The sequence below is a fragment of the Hyaloscypha bicolor genome, assembly GCF_002865645.1.
Source record: "Hyaloscypha bicolor E unplaced genomic scaffold K444scaffold_117, whole genome shotgun sequence".
In the NCBI taxonomy this organism is placed as follows: domain Eukaryota; kingdom Fungi; phylum Ascomycota; class Leotiomycetes; order Helotiales; family Hyaloscyphaceae; genus Hyaloscypha; species Hyaloscypha bicolor.
Genome location: NW_020194619.1, coordinates 2255199 through 2273549, shown reverse-complemented (window position 1 = coordinate 2273549; position 18351 = coordinate 2255199). Strand labels below are relative to the sequence as shown.

The 18351-nt window shown below is 49.1% G+C and overlaps 8 protein-coding genes across 8 annotated transcripts; 3 read left to right on the top strand and 5 right to left on the bottom strand.

Moving 5' to 3' along the window:
- Positions 1-657: 657 nt before the first annotated feature.
- K444DRAFT_594315 (imidazole glycerol phosphate synthase HisHF) lies at positions 658-2559 on the top strand. The gene is made up of 2 exons (XM_024878346.1): positions 658-833; positions 935-2559. Exons 1-2 carry the CDS (start codon positions 711-713, stop codon positions 2435-2437), a joined length of 1626 nt encoding a protein of 541 aa, XP_024734262.1. The 5' UTR covers positions 658-710; the 3' UTR covers positions 2438-2559.
- K444DRAFT_615818 (NmrA family protein) lies at positions 2538-3730 on the top strand. The gene has a single exon (XM_024880803.1). It carries the CDS (start codon positions 2635-2637, stop codon positions 3583-3585), a length of 951 nt encoding a protein of 316 aa, XP_024734261.1. The 5' UTR covers positions 2538-2634; the 3' UTR covers positions 3586-3730.
- A 1136-nt stretch (positions 3731-4866) lies between these two features.
- Positions 4867-7025, top strand: K444DRAFT_615817 (putative dimethylaniline monooxygenase). Its single transcript, XM_024880802.1, has 5 exons — positions 4867-5011; positions 5068-5199; positions 5254-5313; positions 5367-5655; positions 5710-7025. Exons 1-5 carry the CDS (start codon positions 4978-4980, stop codon positions 6767-6769), a joined length of 1575 nt encoding a protein of 524 aa, XP_024734260.1. The 5' UTR covers positions 4867-4977; the 3' UTR covers positions 6770-7025.
- Positions 6812-7887, bottom strand: K444DRAFT_693083 (uncharacterized protein; the record flags this gene model as incomplete). The annotated part of the gene is made up of 5 exons (XM_024887835.1): positions 6812-7234; positions 7290-7499; positions 7561-7630; positions 7667-7734; positions 7802-7887. The coding sequence occupies 5 exons, from the start codon at positions 7885-7887 to the stop codon at positions 7087-7089; spliced, it is 582 nt and encodes a 193-aa protein (XP_024734259.1). The 3' UTR covers positions 6812-7086.
- A 212-nt stretch (positions 7888-8099) lies between these two features.
- On the bottom strand, positions 8100-10301 carry K444DRAFT_615815 (phosphoinositide-specific phospholipase C). The gene has a single exon (XM_024880801.1). The coding sequence runs from the start codon at positions 10130-10132 to the stop codon at positions 8381-8383; it is 1752 nt and encodes a 583-aa protein (XP_024734258.1). The 5' UTR covers positions 10133-10301; the 3' UTR covers positions 8100-8380.
- A 179-nt stretch (positions 10302-10480) lies between these two features.
- On the bottom strand, positions 10481-12494 carry K444DRAFT_615814 (acyl-CoA desaturase). The gene is made up of 2 exons (XM_024880800.1): positions 12033-12494; positions 10481-11976 (listed from the first exon to the last, which is right to left on the bottom strand). The coding sequence occupies exons 1-2, from the start codon at positions 12262-12264 to the stop codon at positions 10910-10912; spliced, it is 1299 nt and encodes a 432-aa protein (XP_024734257.1). The 5' UTR covers positions 12265-12494; the 3' UTR covers positions 10481-10909.
- A 236-nt stretch (positions 12495-12730) lies between these two features.
- Positions 12731-15401, bottom strand: K444DRAFT_566386 (uncharacterized protein). Its single transcript, XM_024877127.1, has 2 exons — positions 13053-15401; positions 12731-12996 (listed from the first exon to the last, which is right to left on the bottom strand). The coding sequence occupies exons 1-2, from the start codon at positions 15269-15271 to the stop codon at positions 12825-12827; spliced, it is 2391 nt and encodes a 796-aa protein (XP_024734256.1). The 5' UTR covers positions 15272-15401; the 3' UTR covers positions 12731-12824.
- A 319-nt stretch (positions 15402-15720) lies between these two features.
- On the bottom strand, positions 15721-18225 carry K444DRAFT_654328 (ubiquitin-like modifier-activating enzyme atg7). Its single transcript, XM_024885937.1, has 4 exons — positions 17813-18225; positions 17650-17758; positions 16288-17598; positions 15721-16236 (listed from the first exon to the last, which is right to left on the bottom strand). Exons 1-4 carry the CDS (start codon positions 18007-18009, stop codon positions 15745-15747), a joined length of 2109 nt encoding a protein of 702 aa, XP_024734255.1. The 5' UTR covers positions 18010-18225; the 3' UTR covers positions 15721-15744.
- Positions 18226-18351: the final 126 nt, after the last annotated feature.

The window sequence follows — 18351 nt, the reverse complement described above, 5'->3', positions numbered from 1 at the left end:
TAATATAGCAGCCTTCTGGATCAAAATAAATGTCTTTATCTGCCCAATGAACTGAGAACACCCCCTTGGATGTTTCCATCTAGGAACAGCTGCTGATATTATCCCAATTACTAAGACATGCCATAGAATGAACAAGGGCATTGTAGAACCCATAGGAATCTTGACTGCAAGATCTTGGGCTCGTGTGATTCATATCACTCGGAGGCACTCTATGTCCTACACACCTTTGGGTGTTCAACTGTACCAGCTGGAGTGGATTATGATTTCGAGAACTTTATTTCACGTCGAAATTAATGCCTTTAACGATTCTAGGGCATTCAACTGTCTACATTGTAGGATTCTTAACGTGGTGAGGCGAGACTCGTGGAAGGCCAGGAAGATGGTCCTCGTAGAAAGAGAGCAGGCAAGCTTGACAAAGATCGAACACAGGGCCAGGAAAGAATCGAACTATATTGATCGATAACGCAATTGTCAAAGTAATGCAGTGAGACTTCACTGCTTTTGAAGACGTGAGGAAGCAGGGAGCGCGGAGAGAGATGCGGAAAAAAGGGCGAAGTCATGGTTGTTCTAGGAAGGCGGTCAAATGCGGCAGAAACTGCTGCCCACTAAATTTTATCTACCATCACTGACTCACTCTTCAACAACAACATTCTTCACCTTTTCCTTGCCCTTTCGCTCCCGTTATCTTGAATGATACACTTATAGGCAAGATGCCAAAGGTGTATCTTCTTGACTACGTGGCGGGGAATGTGCGAAGCTTGGTTAATGCCATTGAGAAGGTGGGATACGCAGTCGAGTGGATCAGGTCACCAGAAGATGTCGAGAAGGCAGATGTAAGTGAAAGTCATGAATTGAACTGTCAAACCTCCTTTTGTCTCACTCAATTCAATTCACGAGAAGGCTTTCCTATTGTTCCTGCTGACAACAATCGCAGAAACTCATCCTTCCTGGTGTTGGCCATTTCGGACACTGCATGACCCAATTCTCCAACGCAGGCTACCTCCCAGCGATACGAAAACATATCGAGTCTGGCAAGCCATTCATGGCCATATGTGTTGGGTTACAAGCTTTATTTGAAGGATCCTCAGAGAGCGCGGCAGTCCCAGGTCTTGGGTTGATCAAAGGACACCTCGACAGATTTGACGACAGCTCGAAAGCAGTCCCGCACATTGGATGGAACAGCGCAAACACTTCAGACAAGCAGATGTATGGCCTGAGACCGAGTTCGAAGTACTACTACGTTCATTCATACAAAGTACCGTATCGGCAAGGAGAGCTCGAGAGGCAGGGATGGACTGTTGCGACTGCGAGGTATGGGGACGAGGAATTCATTGGTGCGGTAGCAAAGGGAAATATTCTGGCCACGCAATTCCATCCTGAGAAGAGTGGAGTTGCGGGTTTGAGAGTCATTAAGGCATTCTTGGATGGGAATATAGAGAGCGGACACACTCCCGGGCAAGGAGTAGCGGAAGAGGGCCTTACTCGGAGAGTGATTGCGTGCCTGGACGTACGAACGAACGATCAAGGAGACTTGGTGGTCACGAAAGGCGATCAATATGATGTACGGGAGAAGACGTCTGGAGGCAATGTTAGGAATCTGGGCAAGCCGGTCGAGATGGCGAGTAAATACTATGAGCAAGGAGCGGATGAAGTCACATTTCTGAACATCACAAGTTTTCGAGATTGCCCATTGGCAGATTTACCAATGTTGGAGATACTACGAAAAACATCTGAAACAGTTTTTGTTCCACTGACAATTGGTGGTGGAATCCGAGATACGACGGATACGGATGGGACCAAAGTTTCCGCGCTGGAGATTGCCACGATGTACTTCAAGAGCGGAGCTGACAAAGTTTCGATTGGATCAGACGCCGTGATTGCTGCTGAGGAGTACTACAAAGTTGGAAAGAAGCTATTTGGGAACACAGCCATTGAGCAGATTTCCAGCGCATATGGAAATCAAGCTGTTGTTGTCAGCGTGGATCCGAAAAGAGTCTATATCTCGAAACCGGCCGAGACAAAACACAACACTATTCAAACGAAATACCCCGGTCCAAACGGCGAGCAAGCATGCTGGTATGCCTGCACCATCAAAGGCGGAAGAGAAACCCGAGATATGGATGTGGTGGAATTGGTGCAAGCGGTGGAAGCCATGGGCGCAGGCGAAATCCTCCTCAATTGTATAGACAAGGACGGAACGAACAGCGGCTTCGACCTAGAGCTGATCAATCAAGTGAAAGGCGCGGTCAGCATACCGGTCATCGCTTCAAGCGGAGCAGGCAACCCGGCTCATTTCCAGGAAGTCTTCTCCAAAACGCGGACCGATGCGGCTCTTGGTGCGGGTATGTTCCACAGAGGCGAATACACTGTTAAACAAGTGAAAGACTTCCTCGCTGAGAAGGGCCTTATGGTCAGACAGTTTGAAAGCGAGCTATAGGGATAGTCAGCAATACGAACTCTGCTGTCATGCTAGCCAAGAATACCCCGGCGCATCACGTGCCGAGATTTATAATCCTTCCGATCCTCCGGTGATTGTCTTTAAATCTGTGCCAAGAACAGGTGAGGATACAGTTATATAATATTTGTCGTCTCTATCTTTATTTACCTAGTTCCTTCTCTTCATACCGCTCAACAATGGTATCAACCAACTCCAACATCCTCGTCCTTGGTGCCGGCGAGCTGGGAACATCCATCCTGACCTCTCTCTCCGCCCTCGCCCCTCCTTCTACAAAAATAACAGTCCTCCTCCGTTCCTCAAAAGTAAACACCACCTCACCATCCAAGCTCGCTGAACTCTCTGCCCTCAAGGCACTCAACATCTCCTTCGTAGCAGGCGACATCGCCACCTCCTCCGTCTTCCAACTCTCTTCCCTCTTCGCCCCATACGATACAATCATCTCCTGTCTCGGCTTCGCCTCCGGTCCAGGCTCACAAATTAAGATAACAAACGCCGTCTTAGAAGCAAAAGTCAAGCGCTTCTTCCCCTGGCAATTCGGGGTTGATTACGAGGCCATTGGTCGAGGCAGTGCACAGGATTTATGGGATGAGCAACTCGATGTCAGAGAACTCTTGAAAGCGCAAGATATCACGGAATGGGTTATTGTTTCCACCGGTCTCTTCATGAGTTTCTTGTTTGAGTCGTTTTTTGGGGTCGTCGAATTGAGTGGCGAAGAGGGCGTGGTGAGAGCATTAGGTAGCTGGGAGAACAGAGTCACGGTTACGACGCCCGATGATATTGGGAGGTTGACGGCTATGATTGTTTTCGAGGAGAAGGAGAGGGTGAAGAATGAGGTTGTTTTTACGGCGGGGGACACGGTTAGTTACGAGGGGTTGGCGGATATTGTGGAGGGGGTGCTTGGGAGGAAGGTTAGAAGGGAGGTTTGGACGGTGGAGAGGTTAGAGAGAGAGTTGAGGGAGGATAAGGAGAACGCGGTCAGGAAGTATAGGGTTGCTTTTGCTGTGGGTAAGGGGGTCAGTTGGGAGAGGAAGAGGAGCTGGAATTGGCAGAGGGGGATTGAGGTTACTGATGTCAAGAGCTATGCTCTCAGCAATCTCCCACAAGTAGTTAAGGGAACCATTGCTTGAAGTACCCTGCTCCCTTTCCTGTACGGAATCTCTCAGCAGGCAAACGAAGATTGAAGATGGGGAGGATCCTCGAATTTAGAAAGCAGAAGTAGGACATTAGTTCGAGATCTTCTACTTTTAAAATCCACTGCGCATTCACTCGAGTCCTTTCGCTTTCTGGCTTTGTTCGCTTACGCTGTGTGATGGTGCGCGAGGTGTGAGTAAAACGTCCCTCTTTTCTCAAATATCACCACGTGATCTCCTTCAACCAGGGAGATTTATGTACACAAAACTTTAAATCCTATTCTCTTCCGTCCCCGAAGATCTCTAGCCTGTACGGGGGATACTGTGCAGTAAAAACTCAGCGTGACATGCTAATTTAGCACCCGCACCTCGTCAGTCCTGTGTACACTCTCCAAGCCTCACTTACTACCTCTATAATTTTTAAATACTCAATGAACTAATATCAGATCTTATAAACGCATAGAAGATATATAAGTCTTATGTATTCCTAAGAATCTTATTTTATAATTCTATAGTTAAAAAGTTATTAGCAAATTAGTAAAAAGTAGGGATTTAGAAGTACTTCTTCCGGAAGGCAATCTATACCAAAAACTGTCTAAACCTTACCTTTTTACCTTATAATCTACTGCTTTTTAATTTACATACATCCTCGTATAAAGGAAGCAAGTTTTACATAAGATGTATATTTTGTTAAATACGGCGAGGTTTGAAAACAAAGATCGTGGATTAAAAGCTGGAATCAGAGGCGTCCTAGCGTCGCAGGCGTGCCGAGCGTGAGAGTACAAAAAATCTAAGAAATCTCGATTTCTTAATAACTTGATATTTGCTTATTCAAGACTATACGGTTTATGGTATAAAGTAACTATAATATGGTATTTCGTTTTCTAAGGTCAAATTTATATTTAAATGCGTCGTTAGTTAGAAAGTAAAGTGAGGCTTTCGTAGGGAGTTGGGTGTGAACGGCATTAAATTAGCGGATTCACGCTGGTTTTTTACCTCAGCAACTTCTTAGGCGAGCTAGTGGCCTTGAAAGTGTCCCCTCTCTTTTTTTAGAGGCTCGGAGTGGTATACATTACGAAGTTAGACCTGAGAGCCACGTCAGCAAGTCTCGTTCCCTTAGCTTACACAATAACACAAATTGTCAAGGGGAGGGGGTGAGATGGGCTCGGGTAGGAAATAGCATCGGACAAACGAGCGGGCAATGTAAGCACTAAATATGCAACACCGATAAGCCCGACACCCGCGCTTCCCTTGCTTCCTGCCTACAAAACATTGACAGCGTGCCATTATTAGGCTTGAAGTTAGCTATAATCCAGATTCGAAGACAACCTCTTAGTTCTCTATTGTTCACAACCTCATAGTTTTCCATTGTTCAGTACACTGGCTAGAATGCGGCAGCAAACGGTCGCCGTTATTGGCGCTGGTGAGGGTGTCCGGATTGCTGCAGCGGAGACGAGTGTGCTGACACCGGATAACCAGGCTCCAGCGGGCTGTCCATGCTGAAGACTCTTCGCGATGATGGCTTCAAGGTCACTTGCTACGAGAGGAGGAGTCAAGTCGGTGGCCTGTGGGCGTATACGGATGATGAGACGATGACCACCGCCCTTCCTAGTGAGCATGCCAGTTGCCTTCGACATATGTAGCTCTGACTAACGGGGGATTCAGGTACCTCAGCAAATATCAGCAAATATACCTGCGGCATGTCGGATTTCCCAATACCAGACAGTATGGCTGGTCTAATCTTTTCTTTGGAGTGCACTTTATTCACCGCTGTCTAGAGTATCCGCATTACCTGTCTCAAGCAGAATTTCAGGAGTATATCGAGTCGTACGCGACTCACTTTGATATGCACAAGGACATCGTTTTCAACGCTTTGGTGAAGCAAGCATCTAGAAATCAAGACGATAGCAAGTGGCGGCTTGACCTCGTTGTAGACGGAGAGTCTCGAGTTGAAGAGTACGATAAGGTAGCGTTTTGCCACGGGTACCAGACGAAAGCAAAAATGCCCGACTTTGAGGGCGTCAAGAACTTCGACGGCAAAATTTTACACACGCAACAGTTTAGAATGTGAGTTGATGTGGACAGATGCAGCTTGTCCCGTTTGTATACTGATTGTTTCAGGTCCGACGAGTTCAAGGGGAAGAAAGTCGTTGTGGTAGGAGTGTCCAGCACCGCTTCAGATGTCCTGACTCTGCTTTTACCTGTCGCTTCGAAGGTTTACATGTCACATCGACGAGGAGCACTCATAGTCCCCAAATTTCGGAAAGGCTTCCCGCCGGATTTGATGTCCAACTGGCGGCGGCGTCAGATCTTCTCTTTTCTGCAACGCACATTTCCGAGGGTCTCCAGGTGGCTAGTGGACAAGCTCGTGGCACTCATGATGAAGCAGATGTATGGTGACTTGGATCCGGCCTGGGGATTGGGAACCCCTGCATCTCTAAGCCTTTCGCCCCGCGCTTTGAATGAGAACATTATCCCGTCGCTCAGGGATGGATCCTTGACTTCTTTACCAGGCATCAAGCGCTTCGTCGGGCCAAGTTCGATCGAGTTCGCAGACGGGACTGTCCTCGATGACATCGACGCCGTCATCTGCGCCACGGGATACCTGGCTGACTTCAGTATGGCTACGTTCCTAGAGACCAGCCGACCATCAAACTATGGTGGCCCAGACATGGCTAGGCTGTGGATGAATCTCTTCCCTCCTCGATATGCGGACTCTATGGTCATGCTTTGCCATTCTGCGCTCGGAAAGAACAACGGCTTCTCTTTCTCTGACGTGACTTCAATGGCAGTGAGCAATGTGTGGCGTGGTGTCTATCCGATGTGGACTGTGAAAGAAATGGGTAGGCATATAGATAGTCACCAAGACTGGGTGGCGTCAAGATGGCGCTTGGACAATAACATAGACACCTCGATGGTAAAGACATGGGAATACCAATCCTTCCTGCATGAAGCTGCCGGTACGGGTATGGAGAACCTCGGCTGGGGTTGGAAAGGTTGGAAGTTCTGGTTCCAGGACCCAAAGATGTCCTATATGATGAATCATGGCGTCGAAACGGCACATGCATTTCGGTATTTTGAGACGGGTAAGAGGAAGGCGTGGCCGGGAGCAAAAGAGGCCATCATACACATGAACGAGTTGGTCAAGATGTTTCCCATCAAAGACGAGAAGGAGAAGTAATAGGCGGTGTGACGAATTTCATATCAGAGGTAAATGGGATACCAAATATCCGCAATCTATGGCCGTATGTGTAAGTACTTCGTTCATATACTTAAGTGAACGAAAGACCGTTTGAGGGTATCGTAGCATGGATATCTATCCGGTTTATATATACTTCTAATAAGTGTGGTGAAGAAAGAGATCATGCGTTGAAGCATGCTTTTTCTAATGGGAGATTCGGAATCAGAATGAAATTGCCTTTCACGTTCATACTTGCTAATAGAAATTCGCATTTACTGAAAAGGGAAGGGAAATCGGACAGCGTGAAAGTGCGCAGTTCATGGAAAACATCCTTCGTGAAAGTCTCTCTCCGACATGACATAGCCAAAGTCACGAAACAAGTGGCAATCTAATCCAACACCTCCAATCCAATCTTCTCCCACCAACCAACACCCCCAATACTCCCATAACACATCAACAACAGCGCTACACACAAATTAGCCACTTCCCTCATTCCCCTTCCAATTCAGATTTCACTCACAAACTCCCAATCACACAATTCAGCGGCGCCCTCGAACACATTGCCGAATCAGTCGTATCCTGAAACTGCTCGGACGAATTTCGACACCCGACATCACACCAGGTAACAACCCCGTTCCCTGTAGCACGGAAGCTGCGGTCGAATTCTATGTTCAGCATCGCGGGGCCCGCGGTGGCACCGCCCTTGCAGATTCCTATTGAGCCTGGGTTGCTGTTCGGGAGATATCAGAAGGTGTAAGACCTTACAAGTTTATTAGTAGAAAGGTACTCACCGGGCTTGGTCGTTAGGAGGAACGGTAGTACCAGCTGCATCTCCATGATTGCAGTTACCATTCGCTTGGTCTGTTTTATTGCACCTCGTCGTCAGTCCCTACTCACATTTTACAAATCCCAAGATTGGAGTAGAAGAGAGTGCAAGAAGCACTTGCATCAACGCCGGTTGAAATCTGTTCCTCGTTTTTCAAGAGGAACTAATTCAGGGTCACTGATTCTGAATGAGCGGCAGTCAATCACTTGGATCTCTCTGTCGAGTGAAGAGCAAAGACTGGCGAGAGGAGTGCGAGAGTGAGGAAAGCAGCGGAGTAGAGTTTGGAAAGCATTGTTATTGATTCAGAAAAGAGAAAGGCTTAAAGTAATGGTGCAGGACGGGTTGGCTGCTCTGGACGTTGAAAGGGAACATAATAACATCAAACTCATCTTTGGACTTTTCCCTTCCCTAGTTCCCCACTCGAACTTCGTCCCCAAGGTTCCCTGTGTAGAATGCTTAGCCTTGATTTTGAGGTCCAAATATTTGCAAATAAACATGGTGTTTGCAAGTGATTGGCTTCGTTTGTACGAATACACTGCACCCCTAAGTGCAACTCGGATGTGACCCCATTGCGCCTAGTGCTGACTGTAGTGGAAGTAGATTCTTTCCGGGGGGGTGGGCTATTCGATGCTATGGAGTGGTTGTCTGAAGTGCTCAGCAAAGCAAACCTACCCCTGAGCCTAAGGAGTGTATCTCCGTACCAAACAGCCTTATTTTTGGACATGTAACTTCGAACTGACCAAGGCCTATCTGAGAATTTTGGCCGAAAGTGAACTGAAATGTGACTACGCATCCCCGACCTCGAACTTTACAAGCAACGAGCAATTTGTCTCCCTTCCCCTCAAGTCCAACATGCGAATAAAAGTCCACCCTCCAACCGCATACACCAACCTCACAGCTGCAACAGCAAGCGTAGGATTCGCAGCAAAGCTATCATCACTCTTAACCAGCAACCTCAAAAACACCAACTCATTATCCTCAAACTCCCATTCCAGCGTCTCGTCCCAAACCGGATCATTCGATGGCGGGTTCTCTCCCTTGTGAAGAAAGCCAAGTTTGTGGTGCTTGTAAGGTTCCGTCTTGCGTTTCGCAGGAGCTTTTTCCATGTCATTTGGATGCACGAGAAGACAGCTCACGTACGGCTTGATCTCATCTGGGTCACGGCCGTCTGGAAGAGGCACATCTGATGCGCCGGCGATGTGGAGACGCAACTTCTTCATCTTGCCCGTGCTCAGCTCGCCGTTGCCACCAGCGCGGAGAGCTGCAGGCTTCAACACGTATCCATCAGATCCACTGAACAGAGCTTCATTCAACTGCATGCCTGCTCCGAAAGTTTGCCAGTTGAGAGCACAGATTTGCGCACCGATGCCCCAAAATGGAACGGGATTGAGATTCTTGGACGAGATGCGGGTTCCTTTTGGAAAGACGCGCATGAGATGATGAGCATTGTGGCGCCCGATCTTCTCTCTTGCCGTTTCCATGTGAGAAGACAATCCAGACTCCGAGACATTGATGAGGTGGTGATGAGGACCATTTTTGAGCCCCGAATCGACTTCGTACCACGAGTTGTCGCTCGGCTTGACCGACTGCGCATATACGCCTAGGTCAGCAAGTTCTGGTATGATGAGAGCAGCGGGTGCTGCTTTCTTCTGGTCCTTGTAGGCTTTTCTGGCTCGTTTTTCGTCCTCATCCTCGTCGTCTGAACTATCATCATCTTCTTTCTGATCGGCTGCGTCAACGAGGTGGTGTTCGACAATGACGACAATCTTAAACCCCAGCTCCTCAAGGCGAACATGCTTGCCTTCATGTTCCTGCTCTTGGTGGCCTTCCTGCCTCACAGCTTCGCTCAGCAGACGGTCACCCCAGACCTCCTTCATAATCTGAACAAGGCGCAGCTGGCCCTGAGCGCTGCAGTGATTCTCAAGAGACAAAAGAATCGGTGAAGCCTGGAATCCCTCCTGTTGGGCCGATTCCGCGACCTGCTTGTCAGAGTAGTCTCGAATGGTCTCGCAAACTGAGCGGAAGCTGATGCGGGACACGAGGGTGTAGCCATGCGTGACTTTTGGCTCCTCTGGGTCATCGTCATTATCCCAGGCATCGATTTCGACGCACCGTGAGCCAGCAGTGAGAACCGTTTCGTAAGACTCGGCCGAAGAGGAACCAACGAGCTGATGGGCTGTCAAGTACGTATTGTGGCTCGAGCTGATGAAGTACTCTGGCAGTGGATGGGATCTGTCCGTAAGATTTGGAGGTACATTGATATGAGGCTTGTTGAGCAGGGTTTGTAATGCTCCGGTCAAGTCATCTGCACTAGAGTCTTGATAAGATATGGCACCCTGATCGACGAGGAATGATTTCAAAGCGTGGCTGATTCTCAGTTTGTTCTTCGTGATTCCGGTCTCACGAGCACCGTGACCGCCTCCTGCGACACTGTTGGCGGTGATCGTCTCTCCTCTTTCATCTTCGATATCTTCATCCTTAGAGAAGGGATTCAGAGCGGCAAAGCGTGAAGTGATCGGATGATCCGAGCTTGGCATCGCACCGGCTGCTGGAAGTTAAGGCTGAGCGACTCTGAGCGGGCAACGGCCAATTCTGGGTTGGAGGTCAATTGCCCCTTCAACAATCGTAATGTGCACGGAGATATGCTTTCGCCTTGTGGAATAGGTCTGCCTTGATGTGCGAGATTTCCGGAATCGAAAGGCGACGATGCAGGTTTTCGGAGGTGTGCCATGGCTGATGGCGCCCAGCCTCCAGGCGGTTGCCAAGTTCTCAGCCCTGCAGGTTTCTAAAATTAGCGAGAATCTCCCCCCTATTTCACCATTCATCTCAAATAAAAATTCACCTCATCACTGCATTCGCTACTTATAGAAAATCACGTGTTTTTGTTTTTCTGTTGCATATCGCACCTCTGTCTTAGGCCAAGGATTAGACTAATCTAGTGAATATTTCTTATAATCCTTCTACGAATCTCCTCTTTTAGTAGACTTGAGAGGGAAGTGAATTGACACACATTTATTCACCCTCGTATCCACGAGTATACTTCCTACCCCCGCTTCTCTCTTGCTCAGTCCAGCATTGCTCACTGTAGCTCTTGAAGCCCTGCCACGCGCGAAAATGAAAATAAAAGAGCCGAACTGAACCCAAGATACAGGAGGGGTAGATTTTCCAGTCTGGCTATTTATATCCATCTATTTGTACTAGCGAAACCATGAGCGAGAATCAACGCTGCACTCCTCCCTCCCCCGAACACCCCCCAAAAAACAAGCTCTTGCAAATAGAACACCTCCCTAACCGAAATCCAAATACATTTTTTCTCAACCAGCATATGACAAAGTACTACTAATAACCTCATCCTTCACCGGTCTCCTTTTCCAACTCTCAACCTCCACCCCACCCCTCAGCACCCCAATCCGCATCGTGCCCAACAAATTATGCGCCGCATTCGAATGCAAATAAACACCGCCATTAAACATGCCCGTAGCATCCTTCCCCACACTCCCCAAAATCAGACTCTTTCCTCCCGGATGATCTTTAATAAACACCGTCACATCATGAACCACGCCTCCAATCGCCACCAACTTCTCACCATCTTTGGCCCTCTGCACAAAACCATCCCATTCCACTAGCGGAAGATCCTCAAGCGGGATCCCCCAATCAAGCTTCGCGCGTTCCTGGTCCAACTTCTTCTGCATCTGCTGCACGCGTCCCTTCTCAATGATGGAACGCCGACACGTCTTCAAGTTAGATGCTAAGCCGACCTGTTTCCAGAGCCAAATGCACCATTTGGTAGGATCGTATTGATGCCATTCAATCGCATTCCTGTAATCAGCAGGGAACTCGTGGTGGAAGTTATGATATCCTTCTCCAAGAGTAACCAGAGCAGTTAAGACGTGGTCTCTAGGCGAATTTCGGTCGTCGAAAGGTTGGTCGCCAATCCAATGCGCGAGGGAATTAACGCAGAACGTAGCTTGCTGTACCACAAAAAGGCGCAGGATGCCAGCGTAGATCAATCCACCTTTCCAGTCTCCCCAGCCGAGCCCAGCAACGAGGCAAGGGAACAGGAACGCCATGCCCAGCGCAACGGACACGAAGTGGCGGTGCTGGAACATGACTACGGGGTCGTGGTTCAGGTCCGTGATGTCGACGCGGCCGATGGATTTCGGGTCTTGCTTGAGGACCATCCAGCCCATGTGTGAGTAGAGGATTCCTTTTTGAACCGAGTAGGGATCTTTAAGCGTGTCGGTGTAGCGGTGGTGGGCGCGGTGATTGCGCGACCACCATCTGATCGAACCTTGGATGGCGCCGCCGCCGAGGGCTGCGAGGCCGAGTTGGATGGGGAGCGTGGCGTTATAGGAGGTGTGGGACCAGAGTCTGTGGTAGCCTGGGTTTTGTTAGGTCTCATCTAGCTGCCAGTTGAAGACATAGATGTAGCCTTACCAGCAGTGATTCCAAGTCCGGTTAGAAAGTAATAAATAAGAGTCCAGACAGCCGTCTTCCATTGCAAAGGGGCGGAGCAAGCGGCAATGAGACCAAAGAACGGGATCACAGCAACGAAAGTGACGTTGACCCAATCGATGTGCCGGTACCAATTCGACAGCGTAACAGGCTGCTCTGATATGTGTGGTTGTTTTTGGCCTTTACTTGACCTGGGTTGGGTTGGAGAAGCCATATTCAATCAAGAGCGTGTGAATGTGCTCCTTGGAGGCAGAAGAATTGAAGCAGAGGAAGAGTGGGAGGAAAGAAAACGCAAAAGCTGGTAGTGAGAGCAGTTCTTGTACAAACTTAGGGGAAATATTCAGAATTAATGCTGGGCGTTTCTGTTGGGACTTTCAACAAAATACATCTTATGGGTCGATTACTCGTGCCAGGGGTACACTTGCGGCATGCCCCGTATGTAAGATCGGCTCATATGTTATAATGTCGCGTGATACCTCGGTCTTCACTTCCCAACGCATCTGCCCGAAGGACCATAAAATACCGAAGGACTGGGATGAGATGCTTTCCTCGAATGGGGGACACTTGTCCCAGCGTGCTGGATCGCAAATGCCAAAACGACACGGGAGTGGCGGACGCACAGTACCTGGCGCGGGTGCGAATACGCCACCATCTCCACATCACCCCACCTTTCCTTGGCAGACCATCCAATTTTTATACTTCATATTCAAAATCCATCTACATATCGTTCATAAGCTCCATATTATACAAACTATTCATATCTCTACCTCAAGTTCAAGCCTTCATCTCCCGCTTCGGCATGTTGAACAACCTGTGCCCTTCCTTCTGTTCCGTCTGTCCGAGTTTTTCCAACTCGGTCCAGACGACTGAATACGTCTCTTTCGCCCACTCTTCCACGAGGTCTTTCCTGTTCTGCCCCGGGAGGGCGTTGTAGAATGTTCCCAGTCTATCACATCAAGTCAGCAAAATTTCAGTCACATGCCAAAAAGAAGAGGAACTCACAAATTCCAATCGACCTTAATCCCCAACTCCTTCTCACCAACCCCCACCATATCCCTCGCCTCCTCAAACTTGCCCTGTCCGGCAAGTGCACCCACATAAGCAGCAAACACCTCCTTCGTAACCTCGATCTCCATGCCTCTCATCTTATTCCAAATACTCCTCGCAATTTTATCACCAAACGGCTTGCGTCCACAAGCTCTGAACACGATCTCCAGGGTCCTATAACTCGGTCCTTCAGTACTATTCGTGATATCCTCCCAAAACTGCAGTGCTCGGTCTGCGTCCTCGCATTCCGTGTATGCGAGAATGAGTGAGTTGTAAAGCTTGGTGTTCGGTTCAACGGTGGAGTCCATCTTGAGCATGTTGTGCACCATATCCAGATACTCACCGTCACCCAACGAGGCGATGCCGAGGAAACACTGGATGTAGGTATCTAGCACGGGACGCCGATCCGGTAAAGGATGTTGGCGCATGTGCCCGAAGATGTGGCATGCCATGTCGCAACGGCCGCGGGCGAAGAACTCGTTCATGAGAGAAGTCCGCTCTGGGACTGATAGTTCGTCGAGGATTGCCCGCATGATGTTGTAGGCTTCCCAAGCGCGGACGGTGTTTGTGTTGCGGTCGAGGCAGCAAGATATGAAGGCGTCGATGAGACGTTGTCGTTCAGCCGCTGTGTAGTGGTAGGCTTGAGTTTGGAGGAGGTCGCTTAGCTCGTTTATCTCATCGCGTTGGAGATACATCATGGAGAGAGCGGAGACGGTGTCGGCTTCTAATCTCTTTTTGCGCTCTTCCAAGTCGGAAGCGATGGATGTGATGCGGCCGTAGTAGTCCATTTTGGAGACACAAAGAGCTCGGATGTACTTGTTGATCGCTGGGAGGTCTTCATGGTCCAGGACCTCCTCGGATTGGAGGGCATCATAGGCTGCCTGAGCGCCCGTGAGATCTCCCGCATCGACACGATAGTTCATCTGAAGAATAAATGTCCTGGCATCAGGGTGGATCCCCAATTTAAGACCGAGTGCGATGTAGCGTTCTGCCAGATACGGGTCCTGGAGGGACATAGCAAGGTCCACGAGCCCATTGATGGTGTCTATATCTGGTGTCACGGACTCGTTGTCCTGGTTATGTCGTATCATGACTTGAATCATGCGTTCCACATCCTCGACGCCCTTCCCCATAGCTCCAGCTGCCCACTGGAGGACAACATCCCAATTCCCTTTTTTCGGATTCATTTCTAATAGTCCTCGAAAAATAGTCCTGCTCCATTCGAATTCACGATTCCTTATACAAAATCTCAGAAGAGTCGACATTGTTGACGGTAGCGGAACCCCGGGGTTTGGCATGGGTTTGGTGTACCACTCTTTAGTTGCCTTAACATCATCCTTGGATGCATAGAACCCCGTCATAATCCGTTGACTTTCACGGTTGTAGAACACTCCATGCTGTTCCGCCATCTCAAAAGTCCTCAAAAGCTCCTCCTCATTATCTTCCCTCATAAATCCTTCAAGTATCAAATTCCACTCTTTAACCCGCGTTAAACGTGGTTTTGTCTGCCCTTCCGCCTTTGTCTCTGCTTGTCTTTCGGCTTCGAATTCCATCACAAGATCTCTCGCCTCCAGTGAGTCTCCGGTCAATGTCAGAGCCCGTATGAGTTGTTTCCTAGCCCCAATGCTCGCATCTGCATCCGGATCCGCAATACTATTCAAAGCATTGTGAATCTCCCTCGCCATCGTATTGTGTAGATCCTTCTTATCGTTGGGCATACGTAGAAAGGCAAATCTCGCTTTCCTCAGGTCTTCAGCGGTAAGTCTACCCTCCTCGTCCACCCGCTCCCTAATCCCCTGCAAATGCTTGAACAACCTAATAATATACTTGGCTTGCAAATTATTGATAGCCTCCTTCCTCGCATTCTTATACTCAAAGAACGCCCTCCAAGCAGTAACAAGTTCAGGAGCCGGAGGCGGACGAGCATGGATATTATTCATGACGCCGAGGTCAACCATCTTGCTGAAGCCTGGGACGAGGTCAGGATCTTTCGGCTGTCGAGGCGGCTTGCGAGAGAAACCGAAGAGGGTGCGCTGAGGGTAAGGTCGTAGGAGGGGATTTGAGGCATGGTGACGGTGTCGTTGGAGGAGGGAGACTTGGGATGGGCAGCGGAAGGTGAGGCCTTCGCTCGAGAGGAGTCGGCGGAAGACACTCCGGGTCAGTTGGGAGCGCATGGCTGGAAAAAGAATGTTATGTACAGGAACTGTGACGGAAAGTGGTAGCAGAGTAATAGTGGATTGGGGATGATGAGATTTTCATACGGAGTCATCTCGTGGACAGCAATTGATCAAGCTTGGAGCTGTTGATACATTTTTTGACATTTGGAGAAGCTTGGATGAGCGGCAAGCCTCCTGTGGCTAACGCGACTAAGCCAAGTGTGGATACTTCTCAGTCACGTGCAAGGCATGGTTTCCATTGGGAAGCACTTTCCGAAGCGTTTGTGCAGAATTTGAGAGTTGTAAGTGTCGTAATGACTACGAGCCATCCAGCAACAAGACATGTCCCAATGAACTAGAAGTCGTGTACGAAATCATCCATTGCATGTGTCCTCTTAACTACTCCAACCGAATATCCATCCATGCCTACAACTCCCTATACGCCCTCAGAAACGCCGCCGTAAATTCATCTCTCATGTTACACTCACTCGTTAAGCATCAATCAATTCTCCTTCGCCTTCGTCTTCCAATCCTTCCTCGCTGTCCCAGTCAACATCATCTGCCGCAGCATCTGCCGCCCGCTGGACATCCGCCAGACCACTAAGCTCACTGATGTAGTCAGCCTCCGTTAATGCACGCTTGATAAACTCCCAGCCCGAACGTCGGTACTCATCAACAATCTTTGGAGAGCATGCTGAGCAACAATCGTACGATTGACCACTGATCATCATGTTCTGGTATGTGGAGAGGAAACCACGAATTTGGTGCGGAACGAGGCCAAGAGGATGATCCAAGGGATCTCGTACATAATCAACACGTCCTGTTGAATCTTGGTTGGAAGCCATCTTGGGGGCCGGAGCGCGAGGACCAGCTGGGTGTTGTAAAACGGATGTCAACATTTCAACAAGCAAAGCAGATGCTATTGGCGCAACTCCTGGACGAGTGACTGTACACTGTTGATCGAGGGTTTGATCTTTAATGGACTGTAACGGAAGTTAGCCATTGTAATCGAAACCGGAGCCTTTGAGATTTACATCCGCCGGAGCCACAACATCATTGCAGAAATAACAACCCAAAGTTGCTGCCTTCTCGTCCTTCTGGAATACACCGTGTCTCATGACAACATATGTATCGAAACCCAAGGCGGCGTTCAGAACGAGCTTATTCTTAGCTTTTCCCATCATGGTCGGAAGCCATCGAGACTCGCGGGTATCCATGAGGAGGAAGATGGCGTCATGTTCATCAATCAGTTTCTCAAGGGTCTCGAAGTCAAGTCTGGCGTTTTGCTCGTCTGTGATGGGGTGACCAAGCATAGGAACAGACATAACAAATCCACGACTATCGACTCCTGGGTAAATTTCCTGCAGTGCTTCAGCAGCTCTGTAGGCCTTCTGTGCACCACCATTTATGCAGTCCTTAAAGTCAAATAACGGCTGACGAACTGGGTTCGAGAATGAAACGGTGCCGTTGTCGATAAATGTAATCTTCCGAACTCCCCAGCCCATGAGGATACGAGAGACGTAAGATCCAAGAGTACCTGCACCCAGGAGAAGACACTTCGTGTCCTTGATTTTGTTCAAGTTCAAATCTGGTGCGATTCGCCACTTCATTAGCTTCAAGTTCAGGTCGACAGCTTGGTCCGCCAAGTGGACGGGATCCTGGTATTGAGCCAAGTTGATGACTTTCGGGGTAAGTTTGCCAACATTATTACGCTCCCAGCCAGTTACTTTCGGCATCGCATCGTCATCTGAAACTTCGCCCTGGGTCTCCAAAACGAGGATGCGGCTCCTTGCCTCATGGCGACGAGCTTGGGTATCTCTGTAGCACAGAATTTGGACTTTCTTGAGCTTGAATCTTCTCTTGATGAGGACCAACAGATTTCGCAGCATCCATCCTGGATTATCGGGATAAGTAGAGGGGTCGACGAATGCAACATATTGATCTTCCTCGGGAATCCCGCTGAAGAAACCGGTCTCGAACTCTCGGAGAGAGCCAACTACCCACTTGTAGCCCAGCTCGTCGGCAGGCGTACCTGGCGTTGTGGGGCGCTCGCCTTCAGTAGATGATCGATGAACTTTCTTGGCCAGGAAGAAGCCATGCTCTCGGCTGTCAGTGCTGTATCTCCAGGTGCCGATCTCATCTGCAAGAGAAGTAGTCTCCTTTCCAGTCAGTTGGTCAGGAGCCGGAGCATCGACCTGCCTCCATATGGGGTCGGAATGAAGAGCAGGGAACGCAAACCAATACGTGAAAGTGTATTTCTTCAGGTTTGCGAAGGAGAGAATTGTAAACGAAGAGAGCAGGGACTGAATGGAGTAGATCGTGCCATCATTAATGGCATCCCAGATCTGGTCACATGATTAGCAACCTAGTCCGGAGTTTCGGATGCATAGACTGACCGTCTTAGCAGCTCTATTCAGCAACTGTGCCTTGTCGGCGTTCTTGAAGTCCTCGATGGTATTTACATTCTTGATACTCCCTTCAGCACGGATGTGGCCAGCAGGAACACTATTTTAAAATCAGCAAAGCCTTTTGTACTTTGAATAGAAGCTTGACACCCACTCTTCACTAGTCAAAGCGTTGCCCAAGACCATCATTTTACAACTCTCATCGGGCGCCAAGGTCACACGAGGCTCGTACAGGCCCAGGACTCGGCGTGCGGAATCGTCCAGCTTGTCATGATCGATCTTTGACTGGGACAAGTTATCGTAGAACGGAAGCTCTATCTCTGAGCCAAAGGGAGCAAATTTGAGAGCCATCTTCCTATTTGTACGCAGCAAATCGAGAGAGTCGAGGTCGGCAATACCAGAGGCGATGGCAAGTTCAGTAGGGCCAGCAAACAATGTGTGAATCCGCGCGCTGTCGTAGTCGTTGGAGTTGGAGATGGATATCTCTGGGACCTGTCTGAATCATGAGCCTCTGAACTGAACAGGTGCCTTAAGGTGTGCGCTGGACAGTCATGGGATTGTTCCACCTCCAGGTTGAACAATGAAAGACTCACGTGCTGCTCGATGTGCGGTACAGCCGGTTGAACTTCGGCATTCCCATCACACTCCTGTAGAGCAAGGGGAAGACACGTCTAATGCGCTTTAGGGCTAGCT

Bases quoted from the DNA above. Each gene is read 5' to 3' on its own strand.
- K444DRAFT_594315 (XM_024878346.1), top strand. From the start codon at position 711: ATGCCAAAGGTGTATCTTCTTGACTACGTGGCGGGGAATGTGCGAAGC. The intron at 834-934 runs GTAAGTGAAAGT...CAACAATCGCAG, and splicing joins AAGATGTCGAGAAGGCAGAT to AAACTCATCCTTCCTGGTGT.
- K444DRAFT_615818 (XM_024880803.1), top strand. From the start codon at position 2,635: ATGGTATCAACCAACTCCAACATCCTCGTCCTTGGTGCCGGCGAGCTG.
- K444DRAFT_615817 (XM_024880802.1), top strand. From the start codon at position 4,978: ATGCGGCAGCAAACGGTCGCCGTTATTGGCGCTG. The intron at 5,200-5,253 runs GTGAGCATGCCA...CGGGGGATTCAG, and splicing joins GATGACCACCGCCCTTCCTA to GTACCTCAGCAAATATCAGC. The intron at 5,314-5,366 runs GTATGGCTGGTC...ACCGCTGTCTAG, and splicing joins GGATTTCCCAATACCAGACA to AGTATCCGCATTACCTGTCT.
- K444DRAFT_615815 (XM_024880801.1), bottom strand. From the start codon at position 10,132: ATGCCAAGCTCGGATCATCCGATCACTTCACGCTTTGCCGCTCTGAAT.
- K444DRAFT_615814 (XM_024880800.1), bottom strand. From the start codon at position 12,264: ATGGCTTCTCCAACCCAACCCAGGTCAAGTAAAGGCCAAAAACAACCA. The intron at 11,977-12,032 runs GTAAGGCTACAT...AACAAAACCCAG, and splicing joins CGGACTTGGAATCACTGCTG to GCTACCACAGACTCTGGTCC.
- K444DRAFT_566386 (XM_024877127.1), bottom strand. From the start codon at position 15,271: ATGCGCTCCCAACTGACCCGGAGTGTCTTCCGCCGACTCCTCTCGAGC. The intron at 12,997-13,052 runs GTGAGTTCCTCT...TTGATGTGATAG, and splicing joins ATTAAGGTCGATTGGAATTT to ACTGGGAACATTCTACAACG.
- K444DRAFT_654328 (XM_024885937.1), bottom strand. From the start codon at position 18,009: ATGGCTCTCAAATTTGCTCCCTTTGGCTCAGAGATAGAGCTTCCGTTC. The intron at 17,759-17,812 runs GTGGGTGTCAAG...ATTTTAAAATAG, and splicing joins AACGCTTTGACTAGTGAAGA to TGTTCCTGCTGGCCACATCC. The intron at 16,237-16,287 runs GTAAATCTCAAA...CTTCCGTTACAG, and splicing joins ATGTTGTGGCTCCGGCGGAT to TCCATTAAAGATCAAACCCT.